We start from the raw sequence: 24,887 nt of genomic DNA, 5'->3' as shown, positions 1-24,887 counted from the left end.
GCTCTGGCATAAAACAGTCTACCTTCAAAGTGGGCGCCCAGCGGCTTTCCTGCCTTCTATTAGATAACAATACAGAATGTCTTGTTTGATTCGACCTTGTGGCATTCTATGAAGATGTAAAAGCCAGCCAAGGCGTCTACTGCTGATAAAAGCTTGGATGCCCTGGCATCCTGCAGGACTTCTTCGTTGGTTATCTCGCCATATATTTAGAGACAGAGATTTTAAAAACTGTTGTCCATGGTGATAAACTTGTTTAAACATTCAATGTGCAGTTTCCAGCAAAATGTTCTAAGTCAAATATTCTTTTCAAATACTTTTTTTTTTAAATACGTATAGATGCCCTTTATCTCTGATGCTGTCTCTGAATTTTATTTCTAGTCATTACTTGCAGTTTATTTACTTTAGTTTTAGATAAACTGACAAAGCACTACTTTGTTGCAACTAAAGCAATCTCTAATATTTATTTTTTATTCATTGCTAAAGCCATCACTTGGGTAGTTTAAATAGTGTGCGACAGTGCGAAATGACCTTGAAAATGTATAATGACCTGGTAGAATTCATTAAGATTTTTCAAACAAAAGAATTTTTTTCACATTAATTTGTGTATCTCACATTAGACCTGATTTTTTAATTTTTTTTTTCAAGGTCAAAATGTTGAATCCTCTTAGTCTTACTTATCAGAACATTTGCGGAGTATATTAGATGAAAGGGGAAGTAATGTATACATTTTATTTTAACAGTAACCTTTCCTAGTCTGTGTTTTGTACCAGTGTATTCCAGTCTATGAAACAATAATAACAAATAACTATAACAATAAAACCATAACCATATAACAATAACTATAGCAAATAACACTGAAACGTTTTTGTTTTTTTTTGTATCAAATTTGTTGTTAATAACAAAGCCTGAATACATCAATATTTTTATATCGAAATAACATAATATGATATGTACAATTCTTGACAATATAGGAATACATTATATATGTCACAATAGTGTAACTCTCCAGTGTCATAAGTTTTCATTACATTCTGATGCACTGGCAAATATAAAGTGACAATTTTAAACATATTAACATTAAACAATAAATTGCATAATTTATTCATGGGTACACTATTTAGGTTCTGTAGAATTATTTCATAAGTCCTAGTATAGGATATATAAATGAACAATTTATTTATTGCAGCTAGACCCAAACATGGGAAAGGCTTGGGGAACCATCCCCAAAGAAAAATCAGGGGAGCGTGACCCTTAGGCAGCTTGCAGCACACAGTGCTACACTCTGGTAGAGCCTGAGATGACAATGGCCCCAAACTGTATAGTTTCTTTAGACAAATCAGCTGCGTGGAGATGAACGGGTGATATCATTCCATCCAAAGCTTATGCCCAGACTTCATCTTATTTTCATGAGACAAACTCTAGTTGCTGGGAAACTGACGGAGGCCATAGATCAAACATACTGGTTTTACAGTGCGTTTACTTACATTTTACTAACACCCTCACACACAATCCCACTTAAATCCTATGGTAATTATTGTGTGGTCATCCCTCTGGGCTGTCATCTTGAAGGCCCTGTGTTCAAACCTTGCCCAACGACCTGCGGGAGGTTTGGTCTAGGTTGTCATGATCTTATATTCTGAAGGAACACCCGAAACATGTACAACAAAACATACATACATCAAAGAGAAGACAATTCAGTTCCCTTATTTCTTTCTCTTAACTCCCTTTTTTTTACTGTTAAACTCTTTGCCTTTTCCTTTCCAATTTTTCTTGCTGTTCCCAGCAGCCCCTGTCTCTATGGCAACCCGCTGCTCCTTATGCATGAAGTCATAGAGTTGCTGAGCATGAACAGAACTTCCTAAAGCTTGTGTCAGCTGTTCCAGACTGGCCTGTGAGACTTCATAAAGGTTTTTGAACTTGTTCAGTATGGATTGATAGTTCTTAGAGTTGATGCCAGGCATTCGGAGAACAAAGTCCTGTCAGAAATAGTTAAGATAAAGGCTAATGAAACAATTTTTAGTTACACTGAAATAATTAAGATAACGGCCCTGAAACATTTTAATTTTCACAGAAATAGTTCAGAAAAAGGCATTGAAACCATTTTTATAAACAAAAAAGCCTGCAATCTTTTCAATTTTCTAGAATAAAATTTGTAGACTGATATAAAAAATAAATTTGTCTGGTTTTTAAGATGTTAACTATAAGTATATAAATGCAGAAATGTTAACACCCTGATTATGTCCTCTGTTGTTATAATAAAATTTTTAGACCAATATAAAAATAAATTTTTCTGGCTAATAAGATTTTAACTGAGTCTTAAGTACAGTGGATCACACCAACACTATGAGTCTATAAGTACAATTGATCACACCAACACTATGAGTCGATAAGTACAGTGGATCACACCAACACTATGAGTCTATAAGTACAGTGGATCACACCAACAACATAATAATATCATCAATATTTGTGAATTGAAGAGTAACTTTTTCTGTTGAAGCCTATTTATTTAAGCACAAATTGATTGCTAGATTCATCACTTCAAAGTATATAGAGTGAAAATAATGTGGAAATGAGCTAAATTTCATCTGATTCAAGCCCTTGTACAAGGTAGTTTTTATTAAACTCAAGAATGCATATGATGAAAAATAGAGTAAATAACCATCCATGAAAGAATTATTTCATGAGTTACGCTGGCAGAGTTTTAAGTTCTTAGATTCTGAGCTTAGAGTCTCAGGATTGTATCTCTGCCATGTTTCTCTGAGGCCAAACTGCTTACAGTGTGACAGCATGTCATCTTGTTAGCATTGGTATCACCCTTCCCAAAATCTGAAGGGTTTTAATAAGAAACTAAAAATATCTGACCTGTGGACCATGACTGTATCTGTCAGTCCAGTCTGGCATTTCTGAAGATACTGCAGTAACTGTCATGGCTACTTCTGCATTGGGCTGAGGTCTTCCTTCCTGTAGGAACATAGATTAAAAACTAGATCATTACATAGGTATTAATCAACTTTTAATTTTGTAAAAAAGAAACTGTCACCCCACCCCTGCCTTCCAACTTGAAAAATAAAAAAAAACTTCAAAAATAATTTGATGGCAAATGCATTTTGATTAAAGGAATCATAACTAGATAACAACAATATATGTAACAAGATATGATGATTGCCTTCTAAAAACAAAATGGAAGCTGGTTCTGAATTAACTGTGTGCTTTTTTTTTTTTTTAAGAAATTTCAATAGTATTTTAATTTGTGAAAGCTAATCTGAAATCAAGTAATAAGGTTTTAAAATTTTTTTTAAATTTTACCCAAAACAAACAAAGAAGAAGATTGTAGGTTATAGGGGTGTGGACAAAGAAGAAACCCAGTCATGGTTTCTAAGTAACGAATTTTAACAAATTTAAGAAGTATATCTTTTAAATCACAAGATTTAATTTAGAAAATATCATATATATATATATATATATATACGTCAAGATTTATTACAAAACAATGCAATTAAAATTCAATAGGCCCAGCTTATCTTAACATAGATTATAATTTTCATAGCAAGAACTCAACTTTTCAGACTTCTGTATCAATTTAGTTGGTCCATCTTGCCATTTAAGAAATACAATTACACGATCTACATTCATAAATCTAATTAAGCAAACTAATGTAATTATAATCATTATAATCAAACTAATTGAAAAAGTAAATCTCACTTTGAGCTCTTCAAAAAGTTCAGACGATGCATATGGTGAAGGACACCACAAAAGACGAAGTTTAGGAAACTGCATGGTCAAGATAGCCAGTTTGGTTGTAATGTCATTTAGTGACACATCCCCGCTGACAGATGATTTCACCTAAAGAAATACCAGTGACAAATATTATTATTATTATTAATTTGTATTTTAACACAACTGACACTTTAATTGGAAATAGCAACAACGAATGAAAGTCTGACGAATATTTTGAAGAGAACTCTCCATCTACAAACTAGAATCTTCATACCCAAACTCACATTGCTCTTCCCATTCCCAACACAGATGATGTAGTCTTTTCCAAAAGGTCAGTATTCTTTTCCACACACACTAATAAGTTATTCTATTCCCCCACACAGGTCAGGTACTCTATTCCCCACAGATTTCAAATATTTCTTTTTTACCCCACATAGGTCAGGTAATCTATTCTACACAAAGGTCAGGTACTCTATTCCCTACAGATTTCAGGTATTTTACTCCCCCACACAGGTCAGGTAATCTATCTGCCATCAAAGTCATCTATTTCCAACACAAGTAAGTTTTTTATTTATTCTCCAAACAAGTCAAGCATATTATGATAAGTTTTATTCTCCCCACAAGTCAAGCATACTATGATAAGTTTTATTCTCCACACAAGTCAAGCATACTATGATAAGTCTTTGTATTCTCCACACAAGTCAAGCATACTATGTGATACTATTCTATCTGGCTCAAGTTCAATTCCTGAGGCAGACTAGATTTTTTTATTCAAGATTTGATTAGAGCTGACTGCAAAACGGAGGGTACTATACCAAAACACATGGTGTTAGGGCACTATGAGAGAAGTAGACCTTCCTACCCTAAAGCCAAATAGAGTTCATCTCAGGAGTGCCTAAAGGAGACATTTTCCCCAAAACACCCTATCCCAACATGCCTATAACAAAGCACAGACCAAAGCACACTGGGTATGCTATAGGTGCATGAAAAGGATCAAAAGTCTATTTAAAAATATTATTATAATAAGTTACTGACCTGTAAAGCAAAAGGTTTGTTGGTATCAAACTCTATCAGGACCATGGGTTTCTTGTAAAATCTGCACATTGATAAAGCCTGCTGATACAGGCGCCCATTGTTCAGCGAACCAATGAGATCACTGACACTTTTCCTTTCCACACAGATGTCAGGGGTCAAGATGTAATCTCCAACCTGAACTGGGCAATATGACATTAAGTTTATAAGTGCACAGTGTGTATTCTGAGTAGCTTTAAAATGTACATGACCCTATATCACCAACTATGAAATGTAACATGAAATTACCAGTGAATGCAAAGAACAGAACAAACAAAAAGCTTATCTAAAACAAAGAACTCCACACTTAAAACTATTTCTCTCAATAATGTAGAAGTTATTTCCCTTATTTTAGATCAAACAAAATAATTATTTACCAATGAATAATTGACTAAATGGTTAATTTTTTAATTGATTTATGTTTTGTTAGGTGCAATAAATAATTTGTTTAAAGTTTCAACTTGATTTGAGAATGGGTGTGGAGAAATAACGTGTTTAATTATCTAAGGGGACAGATCCCTACACATTTAGGGTTTGAATACTGACAGATTAAGTTCCCTTGTTGGTATCAAACAAAATATATAATTAATTACAAGTAATGGTTAATTTTTATTTTTAGCGGCCCCCGAAAGGGGAAAAGACGCTATTACTTTTGTGCGAAATGTCTGTCCGTCCGTCCCGTTTAGATCTCGTAAACTAGAAGAGATATTGAAAATCCGACTTCACAATATTTTAGACCATTCAAAGTTCTGATGCAACGGCTACTTTTTTTTTTCCTGAAAGCGAAAATTCTAATTTTTAAAATTAATTATGCAAGCAGTTTTTTATAAGAAAAAGCTAATTAGTATGCATTATATGTTAGACCTAATTTAAGACAAATAGTAATCTTATAAACATCATTTTCGTGAACATTTTTTATGTATAGCGGAAATTTTTTTTTTTTTTTTTATGAGGATTTGAATATGAGATTGAGCCTTTTCAAAACAATTAACTTATTTAGTTCGAACCGAGGGTCCCGGGTTCGAATCCTGGTGAAGACTGGGATTTTCAACTTCTGAGTCTACCCAGCTCTAATGGGTACCTGACATTAGTTGGGGAAAAGCAAAGGCGGTTGGTCGTTGTGCTGGCTACATGACACCCTCGTTAACCGTAGGCCACAAAAACAGATGAACTTTACATCATCTGCCCTATAGACCACAAACTAGTTAGGCCAGGTTCACATCTAACTTTACATTCACTTTCACGTATCCTTTGATCTGCGGGACGGTTGGGGCACTACACAAGATCTGTTAACCTTCTTTCTCCATTCTTATCTCTCATTTGTCTTTGATATAATTTCATTCGGATTTTCTTTCTGAAAATATTGAAGCCTACCTGGGTGGACCACTGGTCGTGCGGTTTGCGCGCTGGACTGTCATTTGGATTTATCGACGATCGAAGGTTCAAACCCTGCCTGCTCCCATCCCCCGTCGTCCTGCGGGAGGTTTGGACTAGGAAGTAAACTATCTTCAACTCTGAAGGATTATCCGAATTATGTAAAACATTTTACTTCGGGGGCCGATTTTGAGTTTGTGTTTTCACACAAACTGTCTTTTGTAACCTTGTTTTTATTTATGTCTTGTCTATGTCAATGAATAATTGTTCCAAGTTTGAGAAAATAATGATTACAAACTTTTTACCAGACAGACAGAACGAGTTGATATAAGCTTTGTAAAAATGATAACTGACCTCTAGTGTGACTGGTTCTATTTCAATACCTCTGCGGTGTATCAGTGATGGTAGCTCACTTCTGAATTCTCTCATGTCAACAATGATCTATAGAATGATATTGATGGGCACAAATAAAAAGGTCATTGATTTATTTAAGGCCTTGTATAATTTAAAATGTGTGGGCTAGGTAAGATAATACGTTTATACCTTCTGTGTCTGCTGAGGCTCAATGCCTCCTGACCTTGAGCTGGAAGCTTTCTGTCCTCGGTCACGCACCAAAGTATCTTCACTTTTACCATCTTGTTCTTCTGATATTACCATTGTCTGTATTAGAAATTAAAATCAGGAAGAGACTTTTCTGTAATTATGCAATGAGTAAATGAAAGTTTTTATAAAATTTCAATCTTTTCTTTCAATCAAACACCATAATGTGTTACAAGTTACAATCCATCATGGGAAAATGGTAGCAGACGGGTTGAACCGCTTGGTCACTGCCAAACCAAGGGTCCAGAACTTTGAGTCAGAGATTAAGATGAGACAATAATGAGTAAAGCATATGCTAGGGAGAGTAATGGAGCTTTTTTGGCTTTTTTTACTCCTTGGCACTGGACACACTCTATTTTAAGTTCTTTAGATTTCACAGAAAAATGAGTGTTTTTTTTTTCATTTTAATTATGCTAATAATTATTATAATGTAATATTTCATAATGTAAAGTCAGACCACTAAAAAAAGAAATTTCTTTTTGTTAACATGTAGAAAAAAAAATGCTTTGATAAAACTTACAGCTTTCTCTCTAATAAGATACTCAAATGATTCCTTTTCTTTGCGTAACATTGTCAAGTACCTTTGTTCCTCCACAGACTCCTTGTACATCATAAAGTATACCCTGAGTTGTTGACTGGGTCTAGAAGCTTTGTACACCTGAAATAGAGCATGTACACATTTCTCTTTTGAATGGTGACATTTAAAACAACCAGGGAATAATGCAAAGCCCACTCACCTAGCCCACTGTGAATGATATGTTCCTAATTAAAGTGTTAAACATTATTTGGAATGTTCTTAAAATATTCAGTTTCAGGTACACTTCATCAGTATGTCTCAGAGTGTAATTTATAAAATAAGATATTATAAGAATTATGGCTGTCTCTAAGTATCAAAACAACAACGTCTGGCTTTTGATCCTAGCAGGAGTGTACACGGAACATTTGCCACATCTGAGTGTTTTGAACATACATTTGAATTTAATATTTCTGTGACACAGGTAAACAGCATTGATATTTTAAAAAGTCATTTGTTATTGTTATTATAGAAATGACAAGGGACTAATAAAAATATTCAAAATACTGACCTCTAGCTGCCTGACCACACTTATCTCTGGGTCATAAAGAATGACATATTTGGGCTGGATCTCTTCCAGGGTGCGACTCATGCCATGGGGGTCAGAACACCCATGTAGTGGATGGATAATGGTCATGGCTGATAAAACCATGCTAAAATAAATATCTTTAGATGTGGCTAATGGTTCAATTCCATTCTGTGGAGATAAAAAAAAATTTAACATAATATCATAGATTTGAAACACAATGTGATGAAATAAAATACAAGCCAGACAATACAACACAATAATAATAATAAATAGGTGATCTCAAAAGTTGAGCTGCTGGGTAAGAAAAAAACAACATCATAGTTGTTTTGTTTTTTTATAATGGTATTCACAATTTAATAACTTTTTTTTTCACTTTATTTTCAATTTAGTTCCTAAAATGTAATAAAAACTATGTCTTGGAAATATTAGGGCTGAGAACAGTGTTTCACATGTCTATTCAAACACATTTGTGACCTGCATATTTTCGCACATCTTAAGCTGACAAAACCGTTGTGAGCAGAGTCTATTTTAAGTTTTTTTTTTGTCTTCTGCGCCTTTCTTCTACAAGGGCTTTTCTTTGGGTCTCTCTTTGTGAGAGACAGCTGGAGTTCTTAAAATGTATTCACTCTATTACTGGCACTAATTATTAATACAATGGTTTAGACAACTTTGTTGGTCAAATAGTAGTAGCTATGGCTTGAGAGTTTTCTAAACACTCTGGGGATTTAGTGAGTTTACAAAGTCGAAAAGTCTTGGAAGCCAACTTCAAAAGAAAGTACATGACTACAACTATAGTTGATTACAACAAACAAATTACTTGTTTTGGGAGAAAGTGCAAAACCTTATATCTACTAAATAAATCACATCAAATATTCTCACCTTGTCATTACCAGCATCTTCCACGTTGGAGTTTTTCAACATCTGGGTCAAGGTCAGACTGACAGGATCTTCCTTGGTAACTTTTGAGCTTTTTTTATCCTCTTTGTTCTTCACTATTTCAACATTGGGCTGCAAGGAGAGTATTAGAGAACATGTTCAATTGTAATAGAATATGGCCTCCTTCAGTCGCAAAATGACTATGGATCATCCCATGGAAATGAGATGAATGTATGGGCAGTAGTTATAGTTGGAATGATGTCCACTCAGCAGTTTCCCGCTTCTCCATGCAGCTATCTATCTAAAAGAATGGCAAGGTCAATACAGTTTGGGAACAGCTGCATCGCAGGCCTTGCCAAGGTTGAATTGTGTTTATTATTATAATAAAAAAAAGAGAGTAACATTGTTTGAGATTGTTTGAATAATTACTAAAAAGAGTATAGTTTGGGCTCTCTCTTTCAATCATACAGTTTATCTATGAGATGAAACAGGGCTTTGCCACTTTTACAACAAAACTGATGTACTGCTTTAAAAACATAAAAGAATTCAAAACTAACTAACTATTTCTTAAGGGAAGACTTTCTTTTTAAAAGTTTGAACTCACTTTCTGCTGCTTGGTGCCAGCCCTTAGTGCCAGATACTTTTGAAATAATTTATTCATAAGCCCCTCTCCTCCTTCACACAAATACTGAAACAAAAATGAATGAAAACAAAATAACTCTGACAAAAATATGACTAGCTTCGTATTAGCCATGTAAATGTGATTCCTATTTGATTTCAATTCAAACTTAGAAAAGCTTTTATATTCTAAAAAAACAACACATTATGAAGAAAGGTTTTAAATGTTAAATAAGGTTCGAGATACCAACCTCCTTAATTTGATTGCAGGTGCGGTCATCCTCAGCACAAATTAGAATGCGAGCGTCTGGTTTTGGAAGATCACTCGCTGAACTGGGACCAGGGGGAGATATCTCAACACAATCATCTTCCTCTTGTTTTATTTCTTCCAAGATCTCACTCAGTGCTTGCCATTTGGGGCAAAGTTCAAGGCCATTGGTGGTCTCTTCTGTACAAATGGATAGAAATTTAAAACATTTTTAATTGGAGATTTTCATGATAAACTAAACAATGTCAAGGACACTAAATTAAACTTCCATGTTGCCAAATGAAAGAAATAAACTGAGCACTAATTTTGTCAAATATCCCAATGCATGGAAGTTGAGCTTTATATCTAATCTCCTTGATTACCACCTTTTAGTAGCCCATTTTGTTTTAGAATAAATTTTTAAGTTATACAGTGAAAGTCTAATGCTTCCTCCATGTTGAATTTATTTTGCTCTACAAATAGAAGAGTTTAGATAACTTGATTCTGTGGTTCTAAAAATGTGCACAAAAAATTGCTCTTACATCTTTTTAAAAAACACCTAACTTATCAACACTTCCTGTATTTTGTACACCGGATACACCAAAACGCTGGCTATTTATAGTTTTTCTGCCATGTATGGAAATTTCCAATTAGAAAAGCAACACAATAAGAACAATATACAAACCATCTTCATCTGAATTCTCTTGACCATTATTGTCCTCTTTAGTTTTACTGGAAGATTTTGAGCATTGCACATTCCCATATACTCTGAGTTTGGCTTGCTATAGAAAAATGTATAAAAAAAAACATAATTCTCATTTATGATTCTTTTATACCTAAAAAAGTTATTGAAGAAGAAAAAATCACAAGTATGTTACGTAAATTTAGAACCCAATCTGGTAGAAGAATTGATTTGTTTTATTTTTGTATGTTAGAAGCATTAAAAACAAGCCTGTAAGCCTAGCTAGAACATTCTAATTTAGACAGTTAACCTAAATACATTCACATGAATCTTCATTGAAATATATATATATATATATATATATGTTGCCCATTTCTAATTTGCCAGATGCACTAAAATCTCACTCCTGTTTTTTTTTTATTTAAAATAACATAAAGTCTTGACTGGTAGTATAAAATATTCAATTTGCTTAGCCCATGATCTAGCAGCGCGGTGGCTGAGCGTTAAAGCACTAGGCTTCCAAACCAGGGGTCCTGGGTTCAAATCCTGGTGTAGACTAGAATTTTTAATTTAGGGATCTTTGGGCTCCTCTGAGTCCACCCAGCTCTAATGGGTACCTGACATTAGTTGGGGAAAAGTAAAGGCAGTTGTTTGTTGCGCTGGCTTATTATCACACCCTCGCAAACAATAGGTCACAGAAACAGATGACCTTCACATCATCTGCCCTATAGATCACAAGGTCTGAAAGGGGAACTTTACTTTTTTTTTTACTTAGCCCATGATCTATAGATTAATAGGGCAGTTAAAATAGAATTGTCAAATACTGAACACAAATACTGGTCTCCAAGCTCTATAATTATTCAGTTGCCTATCTTGATAGGTGAGACTTTTTCCTTTTCTACTTACCATATATAAACTCTCAGCACTCATATCAATTCTACTTACCATATATAAACTATCAGCACTCATGTCTATTCTACTTACCATATATAAACTCTCAGCATTCATATCTATTCTACTTACCATATATAAACTATCAGCAGCATCTAGAAACAGCCAGCCTGTATTTTGGCCAAAAAGTTTTTCACTAGTCCTGAAAAATATTTTTTTCAATGTTATATTGTTATAATACACACACCAATAAAAATGTATATATAGGCCTAATATAAATGTGTCTGTTGTAACATTTTATTTTAGAAACTAGCTAGATTTTAATGATCATTGGAATTACCTTATAGACTGAACTAAACTGAAGAAAGTAACAGCATCATATTGAGTCAGGTGCCTGCAGAGAGTAAAAATGGAATGTATGTTTGAATTAAGTTTGGCGTATCAGTATTTGTAAGCCAAGGGGTTCTAAATATTAACTTATACAAGTTTTAAAAACCAACGCTGGACTGAAAACTAAAGAAACAGATACAGAGATTTGTAATAGTGACCACTTAATTGACCACTTATCTTATTTTAAGGCAGTAATTAAAGCTGAGAAAAAAAAAATTGCTAATGATGCTGATGAGTTTTACAATTTTAAGTCTTCATTGTTCAATGCATTTGATTAAATCACAACTTTAAAACTAAATGCTAAATATTACAAGGCTTCGAGCATAAACCACTGATATATTGAGATGTAAAACATGACTCTTAAGATTCAGCTGGATTTAAAGAATGAACCTTCAAGTAATATGATGATGTGATGAGATGGACCCAAAATGTTTGTTTTTCTCAATGGAATATTTACATTATATAGTTGCGTACATCTTTTACTTTGTGTGTTTCAGATGGGAGGGGGGGGGGGAGAAAGAGAGAGGAGAGAGAGAGAGAGAGACAGGCATCATTTAAAATAACAGAGTTCGATTTATTCAACAATTCATTTTGAAAGGACAAACAAAATATTTGGGAAACCAAACATGAAAGTAAAAAAATTCACCCCTTATAATAAATTTTTTGTTTACTTTTTTTCTCAAAAACATCCCACTAACTTTCAGTTCAGATTTTAGACATTCAATATTACAAAGTCCCTGTCATGACATATTTTTTTGCCTCAGATTTTATTGAAGTTTTAAACCTATCAAAAGAACTAAGTTGAGTGATTAAAGCTAAGACAAACCCTTTCAGAGAGAAAAAATATAAGTTTTTCTGAAATGTAATTGAAACTGGAAACTAACCTTAAAATTAGCCGGAGTGTTTTAAGATCAGCAACGAGTTGTCGAGTCCTAGCACTAAGCTGATGCCACACTGGCTCCAGCTGGAGTCTAATAATAGTTTCAAATGATTTTGATAAGGCATTTTCAACTGTTATTTCATCTGTGTCAATCTGTACAGTACAAATAGTATTTCATCTGAAAACTTTATTTAATCATATTACTATTAAGTTTAAAGTTTAGTTAGATATTAATTTTATTATTTAAACACACAAAGTAAAGATAAGTTCCACTTTCATACTTGGAGATCTCAAGATCAGATGATGTTTAGGTCATCTGTTTCTTTGGCCAACGGTTAACAGGCAGGGTATCATGTGTCCAGCACAATGACCAACTGACTTTACTTTCCCAAACTAAAGTCAGGTACCCATTAGAGTTGGGTGAACTCAGTGGCACCCTAAAAATCCCAAAATTCAAAATCCCAGTCTTCACCGAGATTCAAACCCAGGTCTCCAGCCACCATGCCACCACATGCTTAATGACTTTTTCAATAAACATTACTTTGTCTTCATAACTTTGAGTGAAAAGCTGAACTCACGCTTGGATTGGAGCGTTTGAGCTCAGTGATGCAGGCATTGATCAGATCCAACAAAGATGTCTGGCAGGCTGTCATTGCAGGAGTCATTGTCTGATGGACCTCCACAACATCTATCTAAGGGAAAGAAAACATCTGACAACTATCTAATGATTATAGCATTGATACTTTTGTACCACTGTTGTTAATGTAAAGTTTTAAGGATTAAAAATCAATCAGGTGAAATACAGATTTTCTCTTTTATATTTTGTGGTAGAGTACAATGAGGAACTACCTTTACTAAACTCTCCCCAAATAGATTGTACGGTAACACTGTCAAATTGTTGAGTACATAGTGATAAGCCAAACAAGTATTTTTTACACTAATTTAATGTTGCAGCTAGATTTATATTGTCCCAGCTAGATCTATTTTGTTGACATCATTTTTAGAAAAACTTTTAGTTTAATATCAGAGTTGCAAGCTGACATTCATAAACTTTTTTATCATAATGTTTAATGATGAACTAATTCTATGATAGACTCATTCAATTTGTCAACATAGCAAATGTCTAATTGTATTTTCAATCATTTATTTATCCTAGTCATGACACAAGGGAAAAAACTGTATTAGTTCAATTCTATCACCTCAATGCTAGGACTCATATGACTCTTAGTCTAGATAAGTTAGACCCAATTTTTGGAGACAAAACTATAAATTAGAGTACTGATTCCACAAAGTACTGATTCCATGGAGTACTGATTCCACAGTGTACTGATTCCACAATGTGTTGATTCCACAAAATACTGATTCTACAGAGTACTGATTTTACGAAGTATTGATCCCAAAGAGTACTGATTCCACAAAGTATTGATTCCATGGAGTAATGATTCCATGAAGTACTGATTCCATGAAGTATTGACTCCACAGAGTACTGATTCCATGAAGTATTGACTCCACAGAGTACTGATTCCATGAAGTATTGACTCCACAGAGTACTGATTCCATGAAGTATTGACTCCACAGAGAACTGATTCCATGAAGTATTGACTCCACAGAGTACTGATTCCATGAAGTATTGACTCCACAGAGTACTGATTCCATGAAGTATTGACTCCACAGAGTACTGATTCCATGAAGTATTGACTCCACAGAGTACTGATTCCATGAAGTATTGACTCCACAGAGTACTGATTCCATGAAGTATTGACTCCACAGAGTACTGATTCCATGAAGTATTGACTCCACAGAGTACTGATTCCATGAAGTATTGACTCCACAGAGAACTGATTCCATGAAGTATTGACTCCACAGAGTACTGATTCCATGAAGTATTGACTCCACAGAGTACTGATTCCATGAAGTATTGACTCCACAGAGTACTGATTCCATGAAGTATTGACTCCACAGAGAACTGATTCCATGAAGTATTGACTCCACAGAGTACTGATTCCATGAAGTATTGACTCCACAGAGTACTGATTCCATGAAGTATTGACTCCACAGAGTACTGATTCCATGAAGTATTGACTCCACAGAGAACTGATTCCATGAAGTATTGACTCCACAGAGTACTGATTCCATGAAGTATTGACTCCACAGAGAACTGATTCCATGAAGTATTGACTCCACAGAGAACTGATTCCATGAAGTATTGACTCCACAGAGTACTGATTCCATGAAGTATTGACTCCACAGAGTACTGATTCCATGAAGTATTGACTCAACAGAGTACTGATTCCATGAAGTATTGACTCCACAGAGTACTGATTCCATGAAGTATTGACTCCACAGAGAACTGATTCCATGAAGTATTGACTCCACAGAGTACTGATTCCATGAAGTATTGACTCCACAGAGTACTGATTCCATGAAGTATTGACTCCACAGAGTACTGATTCCATGAAGTATTGACTCCACAGAGAACTGATTCCATGAAGTACTGATTCCATGAAGTATTGACTCCAAAGAGTACTGATTCCATGAAGTATTGACTCCACAGAGTACTGATTCCATGAAGTACTGATTCCATGAAGTATTGACTCCACAGAGTACTGATTCCATGAAGTATTGACTCCACAGAGTACTGATTCCATGAAGTATTGACTCCACAGAGTACATATTCCATGAAGTACTGATTCCATGAAGTATTGACTCCACAGAGTACAGATTCCATGAAGTACTGATTCCATGAAGTATTGACTCCACAGAGTACTGATTCCATAAAGTATTGACTCCACAGAGTACTGATTCCATGAAGTATTGACTCCACAGAGTACTGATTCCATGAAGTATTGACTCCACAGAGTACTGATTCCATGAAGTAATGATTCCATGAAGTATTGACTCCACAGAGTACTGATTCCATGAAGTACTGATTCCATGAAGTATTGACTCCACAGAGTACTGATTCCATGAAGTATTGACTCCACAGAGAACTGATTCCATGAAGTACTGATTCCATGAAGTATTGACTCCACAGAGTACTGATTCCATGAAGTATTGACTCCACAGAGTACTGATTCCATGAAGTACTGATTCCATGAAGTATTGACTCCACAGAGTACTGATTCCATGAAGTATTGACTCCACAGAGTACTGATTCCATGAAGTATTGACTCCACAGAGTACTGATTCCATGAAGTATTGACTCCACAGAGTACTGATTCCATGAAGTATTGACTCCACAGAGTACTGATTCCATGAAGTATTGACTCCACAGAGTACTGATTCCATGAAGTATTGACTCCACAGAGTACTGATTCCATGAAGTATTGACTCCACAGAGTACTGATTCCATGAAGTATTGACTCCACAGAGTACTGATTCCATGAAGTATTGACTCCACAGAGTACTGATTCCATGAAGTATTGACTCCACAGAGTACTGATTCCATGAAGTATTGACTCCACAGAGAACTGATTCCATGAAGTATTGACTCCACAGAGTACTGATTCCATGAAGTATTGACTCCACAGAGTACTGATTCCATGAAGTATTGACTCCACAGAGTACTGATTCCATGAAGTATTGACTCCACAGAGAACTGATTCCATGAAGTATTGACTCCACAGAGAACTGATTCCATGAAGTATTGACTCCACAGAGTACTGATTCCATGAAGTATTGACTCCACAGAGAACTGATTCCATAAAGTATTGACTCCACAGAGAACTGATTCCATGAAGTATTGACTCCACAGAGTACTGATTCCATGAAGTATTGACTCCACAGAATACTGATTCCATGAAGTATTGACTCCACAGAGTACTGATTCCATGAAGTATTGACTCCACAGAGTACTGATTCCATGAAGTATTGACTCCACAGAGTACTGATTCCATGAAGTATTGACTCCACAGAGTACTGATTCCATGAAGTATTGACTCCACAGAGTACTGATTCCATGAAGTATTGACTCCACAGAGTACTGATTCCATGAAGTATTGACTCCACAGAGTACTGATTCCATGAAGTATTGACTCCACAGAGTTCTGATTCCATGAAGTATTGACTCCACAGAGTACTGATTCCATGAAGTATTGACTCCACAGAGTACTGATTCCATGAAGTATTGACTCCACAGAGAACTGATTCCATGAAGTATTGACTCCACAGAGTACTGATTCCATGAAGTATTGACTCCACAGAGAACTGATTCCATAAAGTATTGACTCCACAGAATACTGATTCCATGAAGTATTGACTCCACAGAGTACTGATTCCATGAAGTATTGACTCCACAGAATACTGATTCCATGAAGTATTGACTCCACAGAGAACTGATTCCATGAAGTATTGACTCCACAGAGTACTGATTCCATGAAGTATTGACTCCACAGAATACTGATTCCATGAAGTATTGACTCCACAGAGTACTGATTCCATGAAGTATTGACTCCACAGAGAACTGATTCCATGAAGTATTGACTCCACAGAGTACTGATTCCATGAAGTATTGACTCCACAGAGTACTGATTCCATGAAGTATTGACTCCACAGAGTACTGATTCCATGAAGTATTGACTCCACAGAGAACTGATTCCATGAAGTATTGACTCCACAGAGTACTGATTCCATGAAGTATTGACTCCACAGAGAACTGATTCCATGAAGTATTGACTCCACAGAGAACTGATTCCATGAAGTATTGACTCCACAGAGTACTGATTCCATGAAGTATTGACTCCACAGAGTACTGATTCCATGAAGTATTGACTCCACAGAGTACTGATTCCATGAAGTATTGACTCCACAGAGTACTGATTCCATGAAGTATTGACTCCACAGAGAACTGATTCCATGAAGTACTGATTCCATGAAGTATTGACTCCACAGAGTACTGATTCCATGAAGTATTGACTCCACAGAGTACTGATTCCATGAAGTACTGATTCCATGAAGTATTGACTCCACAGAGTACTGATTCCATGAAGTATTGACTCCACAGAGTACTGATTCCATGAAGTATTGACTCCACAGAGTACTGATTCCATGAAGTATTGACTCCACAGAGTACTGATTCCATGAAGTATTGACTCCACAGAGTACTGATTCCATGAAGTATTGACTCCACAGAGTACTGATTCCATGAAGTATTGACTCCACAGAGTACTGATTCCATGAAGTATTGACTCCACAGAGTACTGATTCCATGAAGTATTGACTCCACAGAGAACTGATTCCATGAAGTATTGACTCCACAGAGTACTGATTCCATGAAGTATTGACTCCACAGAGTACTGATTCCATGAAGTATTGACTCCACAGAGTACTGATTCCATGAAGTATTGACTCCACAGAGAACTGATTCCATGAAGTATTGACTCCACAGAGTACTGATTCCATGAAGTATTGACTCCACAGAGTACTGATTCCATGAAGTATTGACTCCACAGAGTACTGATTCCATGAAGTATTGACTCCACAGAGTACTGATTCCATGAAGTATTGACTCCACAGAGTACTGATTCCATGAAGTATTGACTCCACAGAGAACTGATTCCATGAAGTATTGACTCCACAGAGTACTGATTCCATGAAGTATTGACTCCACAGAGAACTGATTCCATGAAGTATTGACTCCACAGAGAACTGATTCCATGAAGTATTGACTCCACAGAGTACTGATTCCATGAAGTATTGACTCCACAGAGAACTGATTCCATGAAGTATTGACTCCACAGAGTACTGATTCCATGAAGTATTGACTCCACAGAGTACTGATTCCATGAAGTATTGACTCCACAGAGTACTGATTCCATGAAGTATTGACTCCACAGAGAACTGATTCCATGAAGTATTGACTCCACAGAGTACTGATTCCATGAAGTATTGACTCCACAGAGAACTGATTCTATGAAGTATTGACTCCACAGAGTACTGATTCCATGAAGTATTGACTCCACAGAGTACTGATTCCATGAAGTATTGACTCCACAGAGAACTGATTCCATGAAGTATTGACTCCACAGAGTACTGATTCCATGAAGTATTGACTCCACAGAGAACTGATTCCATGAAGTATTGACTCCACAGAGAACTGATTCCATGAAGTATTGACTCCACAGAGTACTGATTCCATGAAGTATTGACTCCACAGAGTACTGATTCCATGAAGTATTGACTCCACAGAGTACTGATTCCATGAAGTATTGACTCCACAGAGTACTGATTCCATGAAGTATTGACTCCACAGAGTACTGATTCCATGAAGTATTGACTCCACAGAGAACTGATTCCATGAAGTATTGACTCCACAGAGTACTGATTCCATGAAGTACTGATTCCATGAAGTATTGACTCCACAGAGTACTGATTCCATGAAGTATTGACTCCACAGAGTACTGATTCCATGAAGTATTGACTCCACAGAGTACTGATTCCATGAAGTACTGATTCCATGAAGTATTGACTCCACAGAGTACTGATTCCATGAAGTATTGACTCCACAGAGTACTGATTCCATGAAGTATTGACTCCACAGAGTACTGATTCCATGAAGTACTGATTCCATGAAGTATTGACTCCACAGAGTACTGATTCCATGAAGTACTGATTCCATGAAGTATTGACTCCACAGAGTACTGATTCCATGAAGTATTGACTCCACAGAGTACTGATTCCATGAAGTATTGACTCCACAGAGTACTGATTCCATGAAGTATTGACTCCACAGAGTACTGATTCCATGAAGTACTGATTCCATGAAGTATTGACTCCACAGAGTACTGATTCCATGAAGTACTGATTCCATGAAGTATTGACTCCACAGAGTACTGATTCCATGAAGTATTGACTCCACAGAGTACTGATTCCATGAAGTATTGACTCCACAGAGAACTGATTCCATGAAGTACTGATTCCATGAAGTATTGACTCCACAGAGTACTGATTCCATGAAGTATTGACTCCACAGAGTACTGATTCCATGAAGTACTGATTCCATGAAGTATTGACTCCACAGAGTACTGATTCCATGAAGTATTGACTCCACAGAGTACTGATTCCATAAAGTATTGACTCCACAGAGTACTGATTCCATGAAGTATTGACTCCACAGAAAACTGATTCCATGAAGTATTGACTCCACAGAGTACTGATTCCATGAAGTATTGACTCCACAGAGAACTGATTCCATGAAGTATTGACTCCATGAAGTATTGACTCCACAGAGTACTGATTCCATGAAGTACTGATTCCATGAAGTATTGACTCCACAGAGTACTGATTCCATGAAGTATTGACTCCACAGAGTACTGATTCCATGAAGTATTGACTCCACAGAGTACTGATTCCATGAAGTATTGACTCCACAGAGTACTGATTCCATGAAGTACTGATTCCATGAAGTATTGACTCCACAGAGTACTGATTCCATGAAGTATTGACTCCACAGAGTACTGATTCCATGAAGTATTGACTCCACAGAGTACTGATTCCATGAAGTATTGACTCCACAGAGTACTGATTCCATGAAGTATTGACTCCACAGAGAACTGATTCCATGAAGTATTGACTCCACAGAGTACTGAATCCATGAAGTATTGACTCCACAGAGAACTGATTCCATGAAGTATTGACTCCATGAAGTATTGACTCCACAGAGTATTGATTTCATGAAGTACTGATTCCATGAAGTATTGACTCCACAGAGTACTGATTCCATGAAGTATTGACTCCACAGAGAACTGATTCCATGAAGTATTGACTCCACAGAGTACTGATTCCATGAAGTATTGACTCCACAGAGTACTGATTCCATGAAGTATTGACTCCACAGAGTACTGATTCCATGAAGTATTGACTCCACAGAGTACTGATTCCATGAAGTATTGACTCCACAGAGTACTGATTCCATGAAGTATTGACTCCACAGAGTACTGATTCCATGAAGTATTGACTCCACAGACTACTGATTCCATGAAGTATTGACTCCACAGAGAACTGATTTAATCAAATTGGATTCAGATCTAATATCTCAGCTTTCATGTCCTTTACTTCATTTTTTTCCCTCATGCCTCTAGTATAATATTTGTTGCTAAATAAGTTGTCCTAAGGGGGAAAATTAAAAAGTTCAAGTAAAACAAATCAAACAAGATATAAATAATTCACATGGCTAACCTTGTGTTTCTTTAACGAAGACACAACACTTGCATGGAACCTTGGCCAAAGGAACAGTTTTTTGACATGCAGGTTTTTCATCATTCTTTCTACATGACAAAACCCACTAGTGAAAGCCTCAGGGTTATCTGTAAAGGCTTTGATGAAACCAGTCTAGAAAATGTACAGACAAGGTTTAAGAAAAAAAAATCATTTAATAACAGCATAATACAATCTGAAGGAGATTCTCAACAAACTAACCAATCTGAATTAACACCATGCAGCTATTTATCTGTTTTTAAATAACTACATGAAGATAAATAAATAGTAAAAAGTATATAAATCAAACTAATGCCAAAAAAAAAAAGGTCTGTCTAAACAAAAGAGAGCAGCCTTATCCTCGAACTAGATCTGTATAAAAATTTAATTTAAAAAATCCTTGTCATTGTAATAATTGTATGAATACAAAACATAATAACATTGTCTCAAATAAACTTTCATCACTTGTCACATTATAGTTTGCTAAGTACTCTGGGACACCCTAAATTAAAAGCCCTAGCCCTTACTGGTTTTCAAACTAAAGACCCCCTCATTCAGCATTTAACACATTGGCACTTGACCACCCAGTTCTAATGAGCACCAAACATTTGTTGGCTAAAGAAGAGGTGGTTGGTCATTATGCTATTAACATGAAAAGCCTTGTTAATATTAGTCACACACACAGTTAAACTTAACATTACTTATCTTGGCTACTAATGAGTAGAGCTTTACCTTTGCATCAGAATAATTTGTTTTCAAAACCACTGCTCTCACAAACAAAATTCATAGACTAACATAAGGATGCAAACAACAAACTTTACAATAACAAAAAAAAAATGACCTTGTTTTTCTGCCTATACAGCCGTAAAATGAATGCCTCCTGACAGGACTCAATAATTCTGTTCATAGAGAAACAATTATACATAAATGTATATAATTTTATCTAAAGTATCAAAATTACAATGGACTAGTACATCTATGAGAAAATACATGATGCTGTGATATTTTATAAACTTACTTGTGAGCTTTATAGGCCATGATGCCAGTGACATGTTCGACCGGAACTCGGTCAGTCAAAAGGTCAACTACCAAAATTCTGGATGTTATAAACAAAACACCACCTTGGGCATATGTTAACTGCCTGAAAAAAAATGAAAGAGTATCTAAGTAAACTTGTATTGGAATGATATGGTGCTCAATACAATTATATAACATTCTATTGTTATATAAATGACATAATATAAGTTATCAGCTTGAAAACAATGAGAGGAAAGAAAGTGATGACCTATGATGACAAGTACAACAAAAGACTAAAAACAATAAACATTTTTTGAAACGCAAATCGGAGGATGTAAGAAAAATACACAAAAAAAAAGAGTTGCTTGAAAAATTTTAACCACAGGACTACATCAGCGTGGTATCAAAGGTGGGCAACATCTAAAGTTAAATCTTAGAGAATCCTTCAAAAGTACTTTAAGTGTCAAGTATTCTATAAACAATATTAATATGTCAACCTTTCATAGTGCAGCCTTGCTTAGATTTAGTTATTGTAAAGCAATGAGGTATTTAAATACATTTTATAAACCAGAAAATAATTGTAAGACAATAATAACATGGATGACAAAAAAGAATTGCAGATCATTGACTGAATCATTATTGTCTAGAACATATCAATAGTGTCTAGAACATATTAATAGTGTCTAGAACATATTAATAGTGTCTAGTTAACATTTACCCTATCTATATCAGAAATGAGAGACTACTGCAATAACGAGAACTTTTACTCTGACTATATCAGGTCATGTGAAAGACTTACTAATAAACAACTATCCATTTACATAACATAAAGTCAAATAAAAAAAAATATATATATACATCTCAAATTGAATTTAAAGCAGCAGAAAATGTTTTGGTAAGCACTTAGGAGTCTGATAGTATTTATGATGAAAAGCAGTTAAATAGATATGGAGTGCCAGCATATTATAAACACATTAAAGGTTTGTTTTTTTATTTGATCAGTAAAGCTACATACCTTTCTGAAGCACTGATTTCATTGGTGATTATTTTAGGAGGATTTGAGATTCCTTGCTTTTCAAGAAGCTCTGTGAAATATGACTAAAGAGAAAAAAATAAAAATAAAAATGAAAATGACATCTTTTTAAAAGAATTTGTATAGATAAAAGGATTTTTAAAAAACTAGTGCGCTACCTCATCTGCAGGTGTTGTATTTAAAACTAGGACTAAACTGGCAGGGTCACAGTACACTTTCAAAAATTCTGCAAATATGCGATTGATACCAAGACCTCTGAAAAAAAAAAGCATGCTTCATCAGTTACCTCTAAAATAAATTTTAAAAATTAGATATGAAAGTGTTGAAACAATAGAATTAATTAAATCTGCATATATTATGCAGAAACACAGGTGATCCTGTATATTTGTATTTTTCCTCAAAATATTTAGAAACTATTAAAATAAATGAACAAGTTTATTTTACCAGTTCACCACAAAATATAATTATGAATTAAACCTAAATATATTCTTAGTTAAAAAGATAGTATCTATAATGGTGCATATATGTTCATATTAGCCCTATTCAAGATCACTATAGTGGTGTCTTCGTCATGTAAGAAAAATGGAGCTTATTTATTTACATTTAATGTATTTTACTTAGATCAAAGAACTTTAAAAAACAATAAACATTGATAATCACATACACATATATTAGGACATGCATGACTTACCTTGACATTATCAGCAAACCATCTTCTTGGAAAGTATCCAGAAATATTTGATTCTCAAACTCCAACATGTTTTTAAATGTTCTTGCAAGTTCTATTATAATTCTCTTCGTATAAGTACTAAAACAATGACCTGTACTAGATGCAGCTTAGCCTGTATATATAACAATGAAATTATTAAGAGAATAGAGTGAATGACATGTTTCTGGACTGTTACATCTCTCATTTCTCAAGTCACCCTGTTTATATTATGGTAGAAAAACACATTTTATTTTGTAAATCTAGACTCTTGGTAGACTTCCAATTTTATTCTTGTATGATCTAATAGAATCTATAGGCTATAGTTTTAGACTATTGTCAATGCAATACAGATATAGTATTTATAAAAGTAGTATATAGACATTGATAATAGTGTGTATATAATATACTAGTATATCAATTATTAGTTGTTTGGTCAGTTTCGTGTTGCCTTTTAATAAAAATTTTACTATTCTTAATTCTACTTTTCTAGTCACATTCTAGTGTAAGTGTTATATTAGTTATAATATAATAATATAGATCTATGTTATAATTTATATTTTAGGTGTTAATACTTGAATAGACTTGAATTCAAGTTGAATTAATAGTAATTTTACTTCAAATGTTCAATACTAACTAAGTCACTATCACTGAGTCTGAGTTAGTTGTTAGTGTCTAAGTCTAATATTGTCACTTTGGTAATCAATGATCATGAATGTGAGCGCCAAAAATTATTTTTCGCAACATTCCGTTTACTAAGTTATACCCAGTTATAGGGCCAACTTAAAACTAAAAGTTAAAGTACCTAAAAGTTTAAATAAGTCTTTCTTATTGTGCAAACTGTGAACTGAGACGACTGAGTCTGTTAGTGTAACACTGTTATCTGAGTTGAGTCTGGTCTGAGTCACACTGAGTGTTATTATATTCAAATTCAATTTATTTTATTTATTCTCAAGTCAACGTTAACGTATCGCCTGTCGCCTCGGCGGGTCAGTTACTGACTCTACAACAGATAACAGAGTAACAGAGTGTTACAGAGTTTAACAGAGTATGAATAATAATAATAATGATTTAATGAATCATTGAATGATAATAAGTAAATAAGTAAGTATCGTTACGTGTAACGTGTATGAATTCTAGATTCTATATCTAGATGATACTAGATCTAGAAGTTGAGGTACTTGTTACTGTCTAGATCTGCATCAGTCTAAATTTTGATTAGATCTAGACTGTAGTAGATCTAGAATCTAGATATTATTTATATTATAATATTTTTGGTCCATTTTTGTTTTCTTTTTTTTTTTTTTTTCCCTTTTCTTTTGCTGAAGTTTACAAAGGTGCGTCATATACAATAACTCTTCTTTATCAAAAACCTAAAAATAAAATTCAAGCATGCTTTGTTGATTGCCAAATAAATAAAACATTTTTATCTTTTAAATATTGAGAACACATTTTTTTTAAAGATATTTTAACGTCTAAGCAATGT

General features: G+C 34.7%; 1 protein-coding gene across 2 annotated transcripts; it reads right to left on the bottom strand.

Moving 5' to 3' along the window:
- Nucleotides 1-882: 882 nt before the first annotated feature.
- LOC106061251 (DNA repair endonuclease XPF-like) lies at nt 883-24,760 on the bottom strand. Of its 2 annotated transcripts, none has more exons than XM_056028693.1 (23): nt 24,520-24,760; nt 23,387-23,537; nt 22,854-22,950; nt 22,678-22,760; nt 21,664-21,786; nt 21,487-21,544; nt 20,628-20,780; nt 13,031-13,144; nt 12,457-12,605; nt 11,523-11,576; nt 11,315-11,384; nt 10,295-10,391; nt 9,614-9,810; nt 9,349-9,432; nt 8,748-8,876; nt 7,851-8,036; nt 7,286-7,423; nt 6,709-6,825; nt 6,520-6,606; nt 4,756-4,929; nt 3,706-3,846; nt 2,866-2,964; nt 883-1,976 (listed from the first exon to the last, which is right to left on the bottom strand). In XM_056028693.1, the coding sequence occupies exons 2-23, from the start codon at nt 23,452-23,454 to the stop codon at nt 1,704-1,706; spliced, it is 2,691 nt and encodes an 896-aa protein (XP_055884668.1). In that variant the 5' UTR covers nt 23,455-23,537; nt 24,520-24,760; the 3' UTR covers nt 883-1,703. The 2 variants fall into 2 exon arrangements, with proteins under 2 accessions (XP_055884668.1, XP_055884669.1); XM_056028694.1 differs by having other exon boundaries at nt 24,527-24,760.
- Between the last annotated feature and the right edge of the window lie 127 nt (nt 24,761-24,887).

This window comes from Biomphalaria glabrata, chromosome 5, assembly GCF_947242115.1.
Source record: "Biomphalaria glabrata chromosome 5, xgBioGlab47.1, whole genome shotgun sequence".
Lineage (NCBI taxonomy): Eukaryota > Metazoa > Mollusca > Gastropoda > Planorbidae > Biomphalaria > Biomphalaria glabrata.
Note: the sequence above shows the minus strand (reverse complement) of the source record. Positions and strands in the feature narration are given on the sequence as shown.